The sequence below is a fragment of the Schistocerca americana genome, chromosome 4 (assembly GCF_021461395.2).
Source record: "Schistocerca americana isolate TAMUIC-IGC-003095 chromosome 4, iqSchAmer2.1, whole genome shotgun sequence".
NCBI lineage: Eukaryota > Metazoa > Arthropoda > Insecta > Orthoptera > Acrididae > Schistocerca > Schistocerca americana.
This window is the reverse complement of record NC_060122.1, coordinates 483,289,668-483,307,840: the sequence shown is the minus strand read 5'-3', so window position 1 is coordinate 483,307,840 and position 18,173 is coordinate 483,289,668. Positions and strand designations below refer to the sequence as shown.

General features: G+C 44.7%; 1 protein-coding gene across 1 annotated transcript in view; it reads left to right on the top strand.

Moving 5' to 3' along the window:
• Positions 1-18,173, top strand: part of LOC124613568 (inhibitory POU protein-like) — a 470,716-nt gene that overhangs the window by 445,758 nt on the left and 6,785 nt on the right. Inside the window, exons 5-6 of the mRNA XM_047142283.1 lie at positions 10,985-11,069; positions 11,196-11,398. Coding sequence (XP_046998239.1) covers positions 10,985-11,069; positions 11,196-11,398 — 288 coding nt within the window. The remainder of the gene's footprint in view (positions 1-10,984; positions 11,070-11,195; positions 11,399-18,173) is intronic.

Below are 18,173 nucleotides of genomic sequence, written 5' to 3'. Positions count from 1 at the left end.
ACACAGACGAAACAAATGCTCCTACAATTCCTCAACGATAACTTGCTAACTGGAAATCCATCAAAGTTGTCTAAGAAATCTAAAGTGTTTGTTGTTCTGGAAATAGCGAAAGCAGGAACTTATGCGGTTAACTGCTGACCTATCTCCCTACTCAGCGGAACAAATAAATTACTGGAGAAGTTAATTCCCCATCGCGTCCAAGAGGACATTGATAAAATAATCCCAGTCGAGCAGGATGTTTCAGAAAACATCTGTGTTGTAGCGATCAGGTGATAACTGCCACAGCATTAGCTGAATCCGTATTTCAGAGGGGATTCACATAGGATGCAGTTTTCGTAGATTTGGCGGCAGATTACAATACGGTATGGAGAGAGGGGGTAATGATCTAGTATGTTTATGTTCCTGCACGAAAGACGTTACCAAGTTTTCTCAACAGCATACACTCTGATGGAAGATTTTCAGTTTTTATGAACAGAGAAGCTAGCAGATGAAGAACTCCGAACAATGGCCTGTCCCAAGGATCGATTCTGGCTCCTATTCTGTTTAATTTGTCTGTCGACGACGTTAGAGCTACTAGCTTCAAGAATGTCCAGTATCAGATAACCAGCTGTTAATATGTCAGCAGGAAGACAAGCAGCACTGCACGCCCCTGTCAAAGGAGCGAAGTTCAAGAATAAATCTAGTCCACTAAATAGCCTGAAACAGCTAGGGAACTATTGCAGACACGTCAGGCAATGCTGTACTTCCACTTGAGGGTTCAGCTGCTGTGTACTGTGTCTCTACATGGGAATAGCAACGTACGTACAAATGAAATAGCCGCAGTACTGAATGATACAATGAGAACCATCTACTCTCACTCAGTACAAAAGAGGTCTTGGTGCAAATTCTTAAAGTCGAGTTAGAATTCATTTCCAAGTAGCGCTTCCCAGAATGTACCAGCTATACGCCTGAAGTCACGCGAGCCACCTTCAGGTAAATCTTCGGTTGACAGACATTTTCGATCTCACCGAGAAGTGAGAAGAAAGGTGAAATGAATACCTACGCCAGAACCCCTACCTCATTCAAAATTCAACTACAGCTGTGGCAGGATTTGACCGCGAATGGTCGATACTCAATCGAATCCGAAAGGCAGAAGGGATATGTGGCCCCATCTTGAGGACGTGGGACTACTGTGAAAGTGATGTGTGCGACTGTGGTGTGGAGAAACAAAGACATATTGTGGGGAAAAAAAAAACCCTGAACGTTTTCGTAGCTGATCTCAAAGTTACAGAAAACTGCTGCAGTCTGGTTTTCAAGTTTAAACATTACCTCTTACATTCAATGTACGTATGTGTATCTCTTCTGTTATGACCAGTAATGATAATAATAATAATAGTAATAACTACGTTATAGGAAGATCAGTAACATATATTTCAAATGTACGTACGGACGTACAGACTGGAAAGCCGTTTATGGCTGTTAGGTGTGCGTAAAATGCGCATGCTTGTCTGAATGAATTGTGTGTTTTCTTTTCTGAAGAGGGCTTCACATGAAAGCTAAAGGTATGACAGTCCTTTCGTTGTGTTTACACTATGTAATCAAAAGTATCCTGACACCCACAAAAACATAAGTTTTTCATATTAGGTGCATTGTGCAACCACCTACTGCCAGGTACTCCATATCAGCGACCTCAGTAGTCATTAGACATTGTGAGAGAGCAGAATGGGGCGCTCCGCGGAACTCACGAAGGGTGATTAGGTGTCACTTGTGTCATACGTCTGCACGCGAGATTTCCACCCTCCTAAACACCCCTAGGCCTACTGTTTTCGATGTGATAGTGAAGTGGAAACGTGAAGGGCCACGTACAGCACAAAAGCGTACAGGCCGACCTCGTCTGTTGACTGACCGAGACCGCCGTCAGTCGAAGGGGGCCGTAATGTGTAATAGGCAGACATCTATTCAGACCATCACACAGGAACTCCAAACTGCTTCAGGATCCACTGCAAGTACTATGACAGTTAGGCGGGAGGTAAGAAAACTTGGACTTCAAGGTCGAGCGGCTGCTCATAAGCCACACATAACGCCAGTAAATGCCAAACGACGCCTCGCTTCGTGTAAGAAGCGTAAACATTGGATGACTGAACAGTGAAAAACACTGTGTGGAGTGACGAATCAAGGTAAACAATGTGGTGATTCGATGGCAGGGTATGGGTAAGGCGAATGCACGGTGAACGTCATCTGCCAGCGTGTGTAGCGCCAACAGTAAAATTCGGAGATGCGGTGGTGTTATGGTGTGGTCGTGTTTTTAATGGAGGGGGTTTGCACCGCTTGTTGTTTAGCGTGGCACTATCACATCAGAGGCCTACATTGATGTTTTAAGTACCTTCTTGCTTCCCACAGTTGAAGAGCAATTCGGGGATGGTGACTGCATCTTTCAACATGATCGAGCACCTCTTCACAATGGAGGGCCAGTGACGGAGTGGTTACACGATAATAAAATCCCTATAATGGATTGGCCTACACAGAGTCCTGACCTGAATCCTATAGAACTCCTGTGAGATGTTTCGGAACGCCGACTTCGTGCCAGGCCTCACTGACCGACATCGATACCTCTCCTCAGTGTAGCACTTCGTGAAGAAAGGGCTGCTTTTCCCCAAGAAACCTTCCAGCACCTGTTTGAACGTATGCCTGCGAGAGTGGTTCAAATGGCTCTGAGCACTATGGGACTTAACTTCTGAGGTCATCAGTCCCCTAGAACTTGGAACTACTTAAACCTAACATAAGGACATCACACACATCCATGCCCGAGGTAGGATTCGAACTTGCGACCGTAGTGGTCGCGCTGTTCCACACTATAGCGCCTAGAACTGCTCGGCTACCCAAGCCGGCTGCGTGAGTGGAAGCTGTCATCAAGGCTAAGGGTGGACCATCACCATATTGACTTCCAGCATTAATGATGGAGGGAGCCACAAACTTGTAAGTCATTTTCAGCCAGATGTCCGGATACTTTTGATCACATAGTGTAACTCGAACACAACGTGTCATCTTCACGTGAGTAGCAATCTATCCTTTCACGTGTACTGGTGATATTCAAATCTGAAGTCTCCATTGTTTTAAACAGAAAGCAAAATGATGTAATCTAGTCGAAGATGTGACCAAAGGAAACATTTATAAGTAATGAACAAATGGCGTAAATTTGAGCAAATGTTCGTAAAGAATGCTGTGTATGGCGAATCAGAGAAGATACAGTAAGTGACGGGTCTGAAAACTGAAATAATACTGGACAGATAAGGTGAGGACTGAGAAGATTCTCCCCAGAATCGGCGAAGAAAGGAATATATACACTCCTGCAAATTGAAATAAGAACACCGTGAATTCATTGTCCCAGGAAGGGGAAACTTTATTGACACATTCCTGGGGTCAGATATATCACATGATCACACTGACAGAACCACAGGCACATAGACACAGGCAACAGAGCATGCACAATGTCGGCACTAGTACAGTGTATATCCACCTTTCGCAGCAATGTAGGCTGCTATTCTCCCATGGAGACGATGGTAGAGATGCTGGATGTAGTCCTGTGGAACGGCTTGCCATGCCATTTCCACCTGGCGCCTCAGTTGGACCAGCGTTCGTGCTGGACGTGCAGACCGCGTGAGACGACGCTTCATCCAGTCCCAAACATGCTCAATGGGGGACAGATCCGGAGATCTTGCTGGCCAGTGTAGTTGACTTACACCTTCTAGAGCACGTTGGGTGGCACGGGATACATGCGGACGTGCATTGTCCTGTTGGAACAGCAAGTTCCCTTGCCGGTCTAGGAATGGTAGAACGATGGGTTCGATGACGGTTTGGATGTACCGTGCACTATTCAGTGTCCCCTCGACGATCACCAGTGGTGTACGGCCAGTGTAGGAGATCGCTCCCCACACCATGATGCCGGGTGTTGGCCCTGTGTGCCTCGGTCGTATGCAGTCCTGATTGTGGCGCTCACCTGCACGGCGCCAAACACGCATACGACCATCATTGGCACCAAGGCAGAAGCGACTCTCATCGCTGAAGACGACACGTCTCCATTCGTCCCTCCATTCACGCCTGTCGCGACACCACTGGAGGCGGGCTGCAGGATGTTGGGGCGTGAGCGGAAGACGGCCTAATGGTGTGCGGGACCGTAGCCCAGCTTCATGGAGACGGTTGCGAATGGTCCTCGTCGATACCCCAGGAGCAACAGTGTCCCTAATTTGCTGGGAAGTGGCGGTGCGGTTCCCTACGGCACTGCGTAGGATCCTACGGTCTTGGCGTGCATCCGTGCGTCGCTGCGGTCCTGTCCCAGGTCGACGGGCACGTGCACCTTCCGCCGACCACTGGCGACAACATCGATGTACTGTGGAGACCTCACGCCCCACGTGTTGAGCAATTCGGCGGTACGTCCACCCGGCCTCCCGCATGCCCACTATACGCCCTCGCTCGAAGTCCGTCAACTGCACATACGGTTCACGTCCACGCTGTCGCGGCATGCTACCAGTGTTAAAGACTGCGATGGAGCTCCGTATGCCACGGCAAACTGGCTGACACTGACGGCGGCGGTGCACAAATGCTGCGCAGCTAGCGCCATTCGACGGCCAACACCGCGGTTCCTGGTGTGTCCGCTGTGCCGTGCGTGTGATCATTGCTTGTACAGCCCTCTCGCAGTGTCCGGGGCAAGTATGGTGGGTCTGACACACCGGTGTCAATGTGTTCTTTTTTCCATTTCCAGGAGTGTAGAAAACATTGACTTTAAGAAGGGACCGGGTGACAGGACATGTGTTAAGACATCAACGAGTAACTTCCATAGTACTAGTGGGAGCTGTTGAGGGTGAAAGCTGTGGAGGAAGGCAGAGGCGGAATACATCCAGCAAATAACTGAGGGCGTAGCTAGCAAGTGCTGCATCGAGATTTAAAGTTTGGCACAGAAGAGGAATTCATGACGGGCTCTATCAAACCAGTCAGAAGACTGATGACACAAGGAAGGGCAATAAGTATTTATGATTCGACTTAGATCGTATGAAAGAAGAAACGCGAAAAAGCAAAAACAAAATATTAATATATTACAGTTGATGTTGCAGTTTAACGTGGTGGTGACGAAATGAGGACATTAAGGGTTTATCGAGGAACGGAATAAATCGGTTGCTGAATCGCATAATAAAAGATTATTTATATAGTGTTCACAATGTGGGATGTCAAGCAGAAGTCAAGATAGGGCGTGTTCAGAGAAGTAATCGGTGTAGCAGTCAATAGACCAGTGCAGAGGGGCTACAAAGGTAAGAGTGGAATAACTAGATTACTTCAGAGGAAACTCGATGTAGTGAATACACAAAAATGAGGAACTGGGAGTCAGTAAGGAAAAACTGAGGATAACATCTGTCAGTCGCATCCTTGTATGTATGTAAAAGGTGTCCTGAAGGCCGTAATCTGATCACGTTCAATGAATAAAAAAATAAAATGAAGTAAATACATGACGCGTTGAATGTGCCGTCCCAAGGATTCGTTGAGTTCATAAATTATTTATTACATTATTTATGTAAGCATCAAATTTTTATTTTGGAGCAAGACACATTGTTAACACACGGTGGCAGGTGCCCTCTCTTTTGCCTTGGGCCCCGTGGAATGTGTGATGCCGCCAGAAGTAAAGATTTCATGCACCCAAGTTCGCAAGCTCCCACACAAAGGCGCCTGCTCAGGAAGCCGAAGGGCTCTTTTCAAAATTAATCGTGAGCCTTGGCAACCGCCCTCACCGAATTTAAAAGTTAACGCCTATTCAGCTCAACGAAAACAGAAACAGATTGTAATAAAATGAGTGATACGTTTAGTGATACTAAAAATATTTATGGAAGATACAGGAATACACTATATTGCATTGTTCAGCCCCGGTATATGCCGATAGGGTGTCCAGAATTCTCTTACGGGTACAGCCGATTTCGAATAACAGAGGACTGAAATACTTATACATCTTTGACAGATTACATTTATTTAAACTAAGTAATTAAGTTCACTTCTTTTGTTTTAAAGTATCATATCTACGACTGAACTGCTTATAAATTTAAGCATCATTTTCGTTATACAGTTGATTCATACTCAACTATAGGCAACAATGAGTTAACACAATGTTTTACTTGATTTTGCAGGATACGCAGAGGGAGGATGAAAATTAACCGAAAATCGAACGCTTGCACAGAAATCGCTTGATATTCAAGACTTATCTCCAGTTATCGTCTCACGTTTGAAACCACACAGTTCGTGAACAAGTCGATGTCATGTTTCTCGGTTGACATAATGTTCTCGTTTTAGTGGAGAGGAGTGTCATTATACAGGGTGAGTCACCTAACGTTACCGCTGGATATATTTCGTAAACCAAATCAAATACTGACGAATCGATTCCACAGACCGAACGTGAGGAGAGGGGCTAGTGTAATTGGTTAATACAAACCATAAAAAAATGCACGGAAGTATGTTTTTTAACACAAACCTACGTTTTCTTAAATGGAACCCCGTTAGTTTTGTTAGCACATCTGAACATATAGACAAATACGTAATCAGTGCCGTTTGTTGCGTTCTAAAATGTTAATTACATCCGGAGATATTGTAACCTAAAGTTGACTCTTGTGTACCACTCCTCCGCTGTTCGAACGTGTGTATCGGAGAGCACCGAATTACGTAGGGATCCAAAGGGAACGGTGATGGACCTTAGGTACAGAAGAGACTTGAACAGCACATTACGTCCACATGCTAACACCTTTTTACTGGTCTTTTTCACTGACGCACATGTACATTACCATGAGGGGTGAGGTACACGTACACACGTGGTTTCCGTTTTCAATTACGGAGTGGAATAGAGTGTGTCCCGACATGTCAGGCCAATAGAGGTTCAATGTGGTGGCCATCATTTGCTGCACACAATTGCAATCTCTGGCGTGATGAATGTCGTACACGGCGCAATACATGTGGTGTAATGTCGCCGCAGGCTGCCACAATACGTTGTTTCATATCGTCTGGGGTTGTATGCACATCACGGTACACATTCTCCTTTAACGTACCCCACAGAAAGAAGTCCAGAGGTGTAAGATCAGGAGAACGGGCTGGCCAATTTATGCATCCTCCACGTCCTATGAAACGCCCGTCGAACGTGTACCTCACCCCTCATGGTAATGTGCATGTGCGTGAGTGAAAAAGACCAGTAAAAAGGTGTTAGCATGTGGACGTAATGTGCTGTTCCATTCTCTTCTGTACCTAAGGTCCATCACCATTCCCTTTGGATCCCTACGTATTTCGGTGCTCTCCGATACACACGATCGAACAGCGGAGGAGTGGTACTCAAGCGTGAACTTTAGGTTACAATATCTCCGGATGTAATTAACATTTTACAATGCAACAAACGGGATTGATTACGTATTTGTATATGTTCAGATGTGCTAACAAAACTAACGGGGTTCCATTTAAAAAAAACGTAGGTTTGTGTTGAAAAACATACTTCCGTGCATTTTTTTATGGTTTGTATTACCCAGTACACTAGCCCCTCTCATCACGTTCGGTCTGTGGAATCGATTCGTCAGTATTTGATGTGGTTTACGAAATATATCCAGTGGTAATGTTAGGTGACTCACCCTGTATATAGGTGACGGAAACCTTTGTCTCATTATGCATATGAAATATGTGAACATGCCTGACACGAGGACAATGTTCTTTTAAAATGATGATGGTACATAGATGCACTTCATAGTGAGGTAGGAAAACAAAAAAATTGATAATTTGCTTTTCACAGAAGGTTTTGAGAACAGAATGTATTCTTAAAGCTGAAGTTGTCTTTAAGCAGTTTATGTTGTTAGAGCTGTCATAAGAATGACATAATACACCGAAATAGCGAATGTGAATAAATACGTTTAAGAACAGCACTATCAGCAGCTGGTTGGCCTCCACGGGTAAACTTCTGCGAATGGATCATCCAACGATGTGTCAATCCTCATTTCAGTGCAAATGTTATCTTTACGGATGAGGCTTCATTCCAACGTGATCAAATTGTAAATTTTCACAATCAACATGTGTGGGCTGACGAGAATCCGCACGCACTTGTGCAATCACGTCATGAACACAGATTTTCTGTGAACGTTTGGGCAGGCATTGTTGGTGATGTCTTGATTGGGCCCCATGTTCTTCCACCTACGCTCAATGGAGCACGTTATCATGATTTCATACTGGATACTCTACCTGTGCTTCTAGAACATGTGCCTTTACAAGTACGACACAACATGTGGTTCCTGCACGATGGAGCTCCTGCACATTTCAGTCGATGTGATCGTACGCTTCTCAACAACAGATTCAGTGACCGATGGATTGGTAGAGGCGGACCAATTCCATGACCTCCACGCTCTCCTGACCTCAACCATCATGACTTTGATTTTTGGGGCATTTGAAAGCTCTTGTCTACGCAGCCCCGGTACCAAATGTAGAGACTCTTCGTGCTCGTATTGTGGACGGCTGTGATACAATACGTCATTCCCCAGGGCTGCATCAGCGCATCAGGGATTCCATGCGACGGAGGGTGGATGCATGTATTCTCGCTAACGGAGGACATTTTGAACATTTCCTGTGACAAAGTGTTTGAAGTCACGCTGGTACGTTCCGTTTCTGTGTGTTTCCATTACATGATTAATGTGATTTGAAATAAAATGAGCTCTAACATGGAAAGTAAGTCTTTCTGGACAGATGTCCACATAACATATTTTCTTTCTTTGTGTGTGAGGAATGTTTCCTGAAAGTTTGGCCGTACCTTTTTGTAATATCCTGTATATTAAATTTGGAAATCGTGTAAAAAGAAGCTAATAAAGACGATTAACTAGGAAAACGTGGGAAACATAATTCTCTGAGTAGAATGCTTCTGCGTTTTATGTTGTCGTTTAATACCGATAATTGTTCATTATTGTAAGACTACCTTCTAACAACAGGAACGCACTATTGTCCAGCATCAATCTGTTCTAGACAAAGAAAATTAATGTAATTCGATACATCTGGAAATGAGGCTACAGAAACTGAAATGCCTAGTGCAGTGACAAAATACAAATAATAGTGGAAATGCTTGGCAGGGTAAAACTGTGTGCCAGACTGTGGCTCGAACCTGGCCTATGTTTATTATAGGCAAATGCTCTGGCGACTGAGCTATCCACAGATACGACATGCCGTGAAAGCGTCAATTACGTTAATGCCCCCCCCCCCCCCCCTCCTAGCTTCCAAGGGCGAAGGACCACGATTCGACTCCCGGTGTGGGACACATTTTTCGTCTGGCCAGAAGAATTAAGCTGCCGAGTCAATAGTTATTCTGGAAACAAGTATGTGTGGAAGAAGGCGTTGTTCGGTACACCACCTGATCGAAGGGATCCGGACATATATTAGCGGACAGTATGCGGTGTGTCCACCCTTCTGCTGAATGACGTCTTGAAATCTACTGAGGATACTTTCAGAGATGTTTCTACATGTCCGTAGAGGAGTGGCTGTGCGTACGTCGTCAAGAGCCGAAACAATAGAAGGCTGTGATGTTGCACGTTGGGGTCTCAGCGCAAACAGGTTCCATTGTGTTCAGGTCGGGACACAGGGCAGGCCAGCACATTTCAGGAATGTTATTGTTCACAAACAATTGCCTCACAGATGCTGTTTCATAACAGGGTGCATTACCGTGCTGATACAGTTTTCGTCTCCGAAATGTCCCTCTACTGTACGCAGTACACAGTGCTGTAAGATGTGTTCACATCCTTTCACACTTAGCGTTTCTACGAGCAACGAGAGGACCACACAATAATCACGCACAGCACCCCACATCAAAAAAATGTTCAAATGTGTGTGAAATCTTATGGGACTTAACTGCTGAGGTCATCAGTCCCTAAGCTTACACACTACTTAGCCTAAATTATCCTAAGGACAAGCACACACACCAATGCCCGAGGGAGGACACGAACCTCCGCCGGGATCAGCCGCACAGCCCATAACTGTAGCGCCCAGACCGCACGGCTAATCCCGCGCGGCCACCCCACACTGTAACACACATCCTCCGTACTTCGTTTTTAGCATTATACACGAAAGTAGGTAACGTTCTCCAGTATTTTACCAAACTGAAACGTTTCCATCGGATTACCAGAGGATATATCGTGATTCACGACTCAAAATCCTTTGTTTTCAGCCATCCATTTTCCAGTGGCGTGAATCCTTACACAGCCTAAAGCGTTGCTTAACACTGACTATAGAAATGTGTTGCTTTTGAGGAGCTACTCGTTCATTGTATCCCATTCGTTTTAATTTCCTGCGCACAGTCATTGTGCTTGGTGCACTGCTGACAACACTTCGCGACTCATGAGCGATCTTTCCGTTGATTTCATGGGAATTTTACAACCTTCCCCTGCAATGCTCGACGGTCCCTCTTCGTCAGTACGTGAAGCCCGCATGGTCTTGGTTTCGCTGCTGTTGGCCCTTCTCGTTTCCACTTCACAATCACATCATCGACAGTCGACTTGGGTAGCTTTAAAAGAGTTGAAATGCCGTTGATGGATTTGTTAGTCAGCTGGCATTCCACGTTCGATGGCACTTCAATGACTAGTCCACGTTCTCAGTCTTGATCGACCCAACTAGCTGTTACTGCTTTTCTAATGATAACACAATACTCTCCACATACTTTTATACTGGGTGGGTCCACCTCTCGTGACGTCTATACCGCTTTACTAGGGATGTGCCGAATACTTTTGGTCAAATAGTGTATGAATCTTCTCGATTTTATGAATATGTTGACATGAAATTCCGAAAATACTTTTACGGCCAGTTTTAATTTGGATAATGTGTATGATGAAAATTGTGCTTGTTGGGTTAATGACGATGCACAGTAGCACAGAAGTCCAGGACGAGCACTAAACGGAGGCGTGTCTCGTTTCTGTGACCGCAGGACGGCCGGGAGGCGGTGCTTGACAAGCAGTTGTGGATGCTGCAGATGGGACACCACGGCATGGAGGGACTGGACATGCTGGACCCCATCTCGAGCACCTCGATGACGACTCTGGCGCCGATGGGCGAAGGCGGCGGCGGCGGTGGCGGCGGTGGCGGAGGCGGAAGTGGCGGCGGCGGAGGCGGTGGAGGCGGCGGGGGTGGCGCGGGAGCGGGCCAGCAGGTGCACGGGCACGCGCCAGCGGTGTACGGGCCGATGGGCAACGTGATGGCGAGCCACCACGCGCACCACGCGCACCATCACCACCACCACGGGCACGGGCCGCCGCTGCCCGGCGCGCACCACGCCCACCCGGCGCACCACCACCCCGCCCACCCCGGGCACCCCGCGCACCACCCGGCCATGGCCGCCGCTGCCGCCGCCGCCGCCGCCGCCGGCCTCCACCCCGACTCCGACACGGTACGTAAAGGCACAGCTTGATCCCACTGTGTGTACACTACTGTCCGTATACTTGATTATACAGCTACCTGTGACACCAAAGAGTAAAAATTTATAAATGCTATTATTTACTGAGACTTTCCTCAATACAGAGTCTTCCCTCCAACATACCAAGATGCTCTGAACTTATTACAATGGATATACACTGAAGAGGCAAAGAAAGTGGTACACCTGCCTAATTTCGTTTAGGGTCCCCACGAGGACGCAGAAGAGCCGCAACACGACGAGGAATGTACTCTGTCTGAAGTAGTGCTGGAGGAAATTTACACCATAAATCTTGCAGGGCTGTCCATAAATCCGTAAGAGAACGAGGGGATGGAGATCTCTTCTGAACAGGACGTTGCAAGGCATCCCACATATGCTCAATAATGTTCGTATCTGGGGAGTTTGATGGCCAGCGGTAGTGTTTAACCTCAGAAGAGTGTTCCAGGAGCTACTCTGTAGCACTTCTGGCCGTTTGGGGTGTCTTATCACATTGTCCTGTTGGAATTTCCCCAGTGCGTCGGAATGCAAAATGGACATGAATGGACGCAGGTGATCAAACAGGATGCTTACGTACGTGTCTCCTGCCAGATTCGTATCTACACGTATCATTCCAACTGCACACGTCCCACACTCTTACAGAGCCTCCACCAGCTTGAACAGCACTCCGTCTTCAGGCCACGAGTGGCCTACCGGGACCATCCGACCGTCGTGTCATCCTCGGCGGAGCATGCGCATATGAGGGGCGTGCGGTCAGCACACCGCTCTCCCGGTCGTAAGATGGTATTCTTGACCGAAGCCGCTACTATTCGGTCGAGTAGCTCCTCAATTGGCATCACGAGGCTGAGTGCACCCCGAAAAATGGCAGCAGCCCATGGCGGCCTGGATGGTCACCCATCCAAGTGCCGACCACGTCCGACAGCGCTTAACTTCGGTGATCTCACGGGAACCGGTGTAGCCACTGCTGCGAGGCGTTGCCTAGCTTGAACAGACACATACTGTAATGCAGGGTCCATAGATTCATGAAGTTGTTTCCATAATCGTACACATCCATCCATTCGATACAATTTGAAACGAGTCTCGTCCGAGCAGGAAACATGTTTCCAGAGATCAACAATCCAATGTCGTTGTCGACGAACCGAGGCGAGACATAAAGCTTTATGCGTGCAGCCATCAAGGGTATAGGAGTGGACCTTCGGCTCTTAAAGCCGATATCGATGATGTTTCGTTGAACAGTTCGCACGCTGACACTTGTTGATGGCGCAGCATTGAAATCTGCAGCAATTTGCGGAAGGGTTGCACTTCTGTCAATTTGACCGATTCCATTCCGACGTCGTTGGTCCTGTTCTTACAGGATCTTCTTCCGGCCACAGCGATGTCGGAGATTTGATGTTTTATCACATTCCTGAAATTCAAGGTACTCGTAAAATGGTCGTACGCGAAAATCCCCACTTCATCGCTACCTCAGAGATGCTGTGATTCATAGCTCGTGCGCCGACTACAACACCACGTCCAAACTCACTTAAAGTTTGAGAACCTGCCATCGTAGGAGCAGTAACCGATCTAACAACTGTACCAGACAATTGTTGTCTTTTATAGGCGTTGCCGACCGCAGCGCCGTATTCTGCCTGTTTACATATCTCTGTATTTGAATACGCATGCCTATAACAGTTACTTTGGCGCTTCAGTGTACAAATACTCAACATTATCTCCATTATCTCCCTCCAGTTACGTACATCTTGTGTATTCTCTTCTTCTGCACCAAATTTTCTCACTGTCACCTACATTTTTTGGAGACAGGTAATCATCGGTCAAACTCTCCTTCTTCCCTCAGTTTTCCACCAGGGTACCAGTTTTGATGTTCTTGTTTTCTCCATTCTTCTTATATGTCCGTACCACTGTAATTCTCTTCGATGCACTACAACACATATTCCTTCTTCCACTTCCATTATGTTTGTAGCTTCGGTGTTCCTTGCATTGTTTTTCCTTGAGATTTTTGCTGATCTTCTGTAGAAATCCAACTTTTTGATTTTCCCCTCTCTGTATAGTTCATCCAGTTCGTTAGTAAGATATTCTGTTTTTTGATAACTATATTTCAATGGCCGGCTGATTACATATATAACTTGAATCCTTCCGTTGTGTGATGATGGCTTGTCCATCAGCAAATGGTAAGTGGTGCAGAGACGTTCCATCTACAGTTTCTAATCCCATTCTCTTATATTTACCCGACCATTTCAGGAGATAAATAGTTACACACATTTTAAGTAGCGCTGGTGGATTCGAAGCCTTATAAAATGCCTATGCTTGCTTTATATTTCTCTATACGTGTATTACCAGTTTTTATTACGCATACACTATCTTTACACATTACTTGCGTTACTTTAATTACGAGATCCTCTATGCCTACCATACGTAATGCTTACCAAATATATAGTTTCTTGTTGCTGTTGTGGTTTTCAGTCCTGGGACTGGTTTGATCAGCTCTCCATGCTACTCTATCCTGTGCAAGCTTCTTTATCTCCCAGTACCTACTGCAACCTACATCCTTCTGAATCTGCTTACTGTATTCATCCCTTGGTCTCCCTTTACGATTTTTACCCTCCAAGCCGCCCTCCAACACTGAATTGGTGATCGCTTGATGCCTCAGAACATGTCCTACCAACCGATCCCTTCTTATAGTCAAGCTGTGTCACAAACTCCTCTTCTCCCAAACTCTATTCAATACCTCCTCATTAGTTATGTGATCTACCCATCTAATCTTCAGCATTCTTCTGTAGCACAACATATCGAAAGCTTCTATTCTCTTCTTGTCCAAACTATTTATCGTCCATGTTTCACTTCCACACAAAGTGGGTGATTGGGAGTCGTGGCTGGATAATGAAATCAGGAAAGAAGATTGCTCGCCAAAGGCTAGGTTCCTTCTCCGAGTTCCGGAGCGGCACACAGTTTTAATCTGAAATTTCAAAACAACGCACTCTCCAGTGCAGAGTAAAAGATTCAGTCCACAATGACGTCATTGAATTATAACGATCCACAAGAGATCATGGGCTCCTTGTAATAAAATACTCTGAAAATATCTCTGAGCGGCCTTAGAAAGTTTGTCGGTGTAGTTAGGCTTCATTTTGTATACGTTTTTAATGAGAGAGACATTCCAAAATTGAAGAACGTTTGTTTCTCCAGACATGTTTATTCAAGATAACGAAAGAAAACGTATTCCACAACATATGTTGAAACCTTAGCTATTTTTCTTTTTTTTCTGTGTAGTCGCCGTTCAGATCAAACATTTTTTGCAGCGCTCCACAAGCTCTGCTATGTCTACTGCGTACTCAGTTGCTGCTACGTTTTTGAGCAAGTCACTAACGTCCTCTTTAAGTTCGTTGTTTCTTCCGTAGTGCTTTCCGCCCAAAATTCTTTCGGTTTGGGAAATAAACCTAATAGCTTGGAGGCCAAGTCCGGGATATAATGCGGATGTAAAAAAAACCTGTTTCCATAGTCACCGTAGCCCATGTCCACCAAGTAGAGGCGGGCCATTTTGTTGAAACGAGTTTTTACTTATTTAAAATAAAATAACAGATCCGTGAAAGGTAAACGGGAACAAATTTTTTGATAACTTAGGAGAAAGAAAAACAGTAGATAGGGTAGATGACAGATGTTAGAGGAGCCCGTTTGATGTCTGCGGGTGAATACCTCGATATATATCATCAAGACGTTGATCCCCAGACATCATACTTTACTGTGCGTCACTGGTAAGACAGTTTGATTAAGCTAGATCTAACTTTCTGGGTGTAATATAGGTATAAGTACGCTTATTTACAGGTTTATAATGTCTTAGGTAACAATAACACTGACAGTGCCAAAAATACTACGGTATTTATATGTACAGTTTTAAAGTGACGTTTAGGTTACAATGACCGATCTCGATTTAGCCTATCCCTAAATGAAACATATCTGTTGTCAAAGTGTCTGGAGTTCATATTCAGTTAATGTGTCTTCTTCTTCTTCTCCTCCTTCCATCTCATAGATTCTCTCGTTTTGCTTGATATTCACTTGCCCTCTGTATGACGAAGTGTGTAGTTATCTTTTGTAAGATGTTTTAGAAATTTCGTCTGCTAATTATTTAGATGATTCCACTGATCAACTTTTCAAATGACTTCGCGTATTTGGCGTGACTCCGTGTTCTGGGGTTCCTGATTCCCCACATGTGCAATTTTGTATCTGACTTGGACTCAAGCGGTTTAAGTGTATGGTATAAGGTCCGTGACCAGTTAAAAAAATGCACAATGCCGCTGCTAGGTTCGACAAGTTCCATTCTTAACCGCTCCGAGATGTCGGGGAAATCGCCCCTTATCGCTGACCTCTCATTTACCTTCCTAGGTCTCCATTCTAAAGATTTTAAGGTCGTGCTTGTTGTTAATAGGTGCAATGGTTATCAGTCTAACAAGGTATAGCCAGTACGTTGCTGCCCGCTGTCTGACAGTAACATCAATTGGGTGTTTTCCTAAGCACCACGCACAGTGATGTCACTGATGAGGAACAGAACGCCCCTGATAGTTTAAGCAGGACACTCCATTTCTCTTGTCTAATAGCTGCTCTCTTTGGGTCGAGAGTTAACCGGTGTTAAACTGCAGAAGAAAATTATTCTTCAACGCAGCAGAATGTAGGTGAGTGTTATCGTGAAGAAGCACAGCCCCGCTGACCAACAATCCGTGCCGTTTGTTTTGAACGGAGTGGCGTATACGGTGAAGGGCTTGAAAGGGCCCTCTCATTTATCGTCTCTCCCCTAGACTTAAAGTCGATGAGGTCTTGCTAATCGATCAAAATACTGAGGCTTATACGCTTCTGGTGTTCAGAATTTCTCTGTCTTTTCCATCAAATCACCCCACTAACAATTTGATAATGAAATCCTTCGTCGTCTTCTACTTCTTCTTCTTTGCTTCATCCTGCATCATTTTGTATTTGGCAGTGTTAGTGGTAGAGGGGGAGCAGATGATCTTCCAGTCACCGCCCGTCCTCCCCCCCCCCCCCCCCCCCACGTCCCTCGATCCATCTCCTGGGACGGAATATGTGTACCCCACCTGTCTCAGTCTAGTGTTACCCCACGCAAAAGCGAATACTGGTATAGACTACTACGTTGTATGGACAAAATAACTGGTGGATGTGATGAGCAGACCAAAAGAGAAGGAAGGAGTCGATGGAATGTTGGTGGAGAACAGTTATACTATTTATAACAAACATCTTACGGTGAGGCTGCTACTACTTTAGCAAAGATTGTAATGCGCCTCTTCAGCGCAGAATACTCAATGGTTTGTCTTCGAACCAGACTTTGAGCATTATTTTGAATTAAGCTGCGTCTAACTGCACAGCCAAATCTAAAATTCTAAGTTATTAGTTAGCTGATTATATCCTTGGTGGTTTGTTGTCTTCTGTAGGGCAGGATGCTATTCTCACACAAAGGAACATTAAGTGATGAAATCGTCATGACATTCAGGTGGCTTCCAAAGATGACAGAATCAAAACTATTTCCTAAGTTTTAAATAATTATATTCAGCAATATTTCACACTCTGAGGTAGTAACATAAAATACATCTGCTTTCAGCAGTTCTGCAGATGCACTTCACTTCTGTTTACTACTACTGTCTCATGCTAACTCTATTACAAACATGCTCCCGCCAAGACAGCGCAACAAGAAACAAAAACAGAGATATAGCATTTACGCCAAAGTGTTTACATATTTCTTAATAGCCGTCGCTGTTACATCTTTAACAGTTAATAAAACTGAATTTACAGAATTTTAAGAGCAATGCTTCAGCATTAATTCAAATACGTAGAATAGGAACATCTGTATGTGGAATTACTAGTCTTTATGAACAATAGTAATGCGATGCCATTGTTATGCGTCCGAAGTTATCGGTAGCCTCTGGTATCGTAGGACGCTTATTTATCATTACCTTTGATTGTATTATAAGGTGAATAACTCGACCCTGGAACAGCCTCCACATTATATTAGAGGACTAAATGACACCTCCAGCTTCAGAAGACCATTAATGACGTATCTACTCGAGCAACAATAAGATTATCATTGACCCTGTATGCACTCGTTACCCTTCCACATCCCTCCTTCCAGCCTGATCTACTTCATTTTCCAATATTCTTAGCCTATGTAGTCTCCTCAGATTTCCTTTTCCCTAAACTTGCTATATCAGAAAACATATATTTTGTAGACCTACAAATCCTTTTTTTATCTACAACTGTCATAATTGTTATTAACGTCATAATTATTCTCATTATTTCTGTTATTATTATTATGTTATTATAATTATTATTACTATTATTAGTATTAGTAGCTGCAGCTTCTGTAGTACAAATAATACCAGTATTGACTCTGTTAGTTTGTAGGCAGTATAATTTACTCACACCATCATTGCAGACAATCATATCACGTTGATACCAGATGTCATCCTATGTTCTTAGGTACCTAGGTGTCATATTATTTTCTTAGGTACCTGTAGTGTAATATATATTGAATAAATGAAGCAATCGTCCGATGTAAGAGAGGGCCTGATGGCCTTAATCGGTTCAGGTTAAATAAACAATTAATAAATCAATAACAGAACTGTGTTTGATTCTTGAGGGCCAGGTCAGAAATCCGTGATTGATGTTTGTTGACTATCAATTTCAAGTACTGCATATTTCAGTTTTTAATATGTCTATGTTCCGCCGAGTATCGACGCAATATTTCATAATCGTTGTTTAC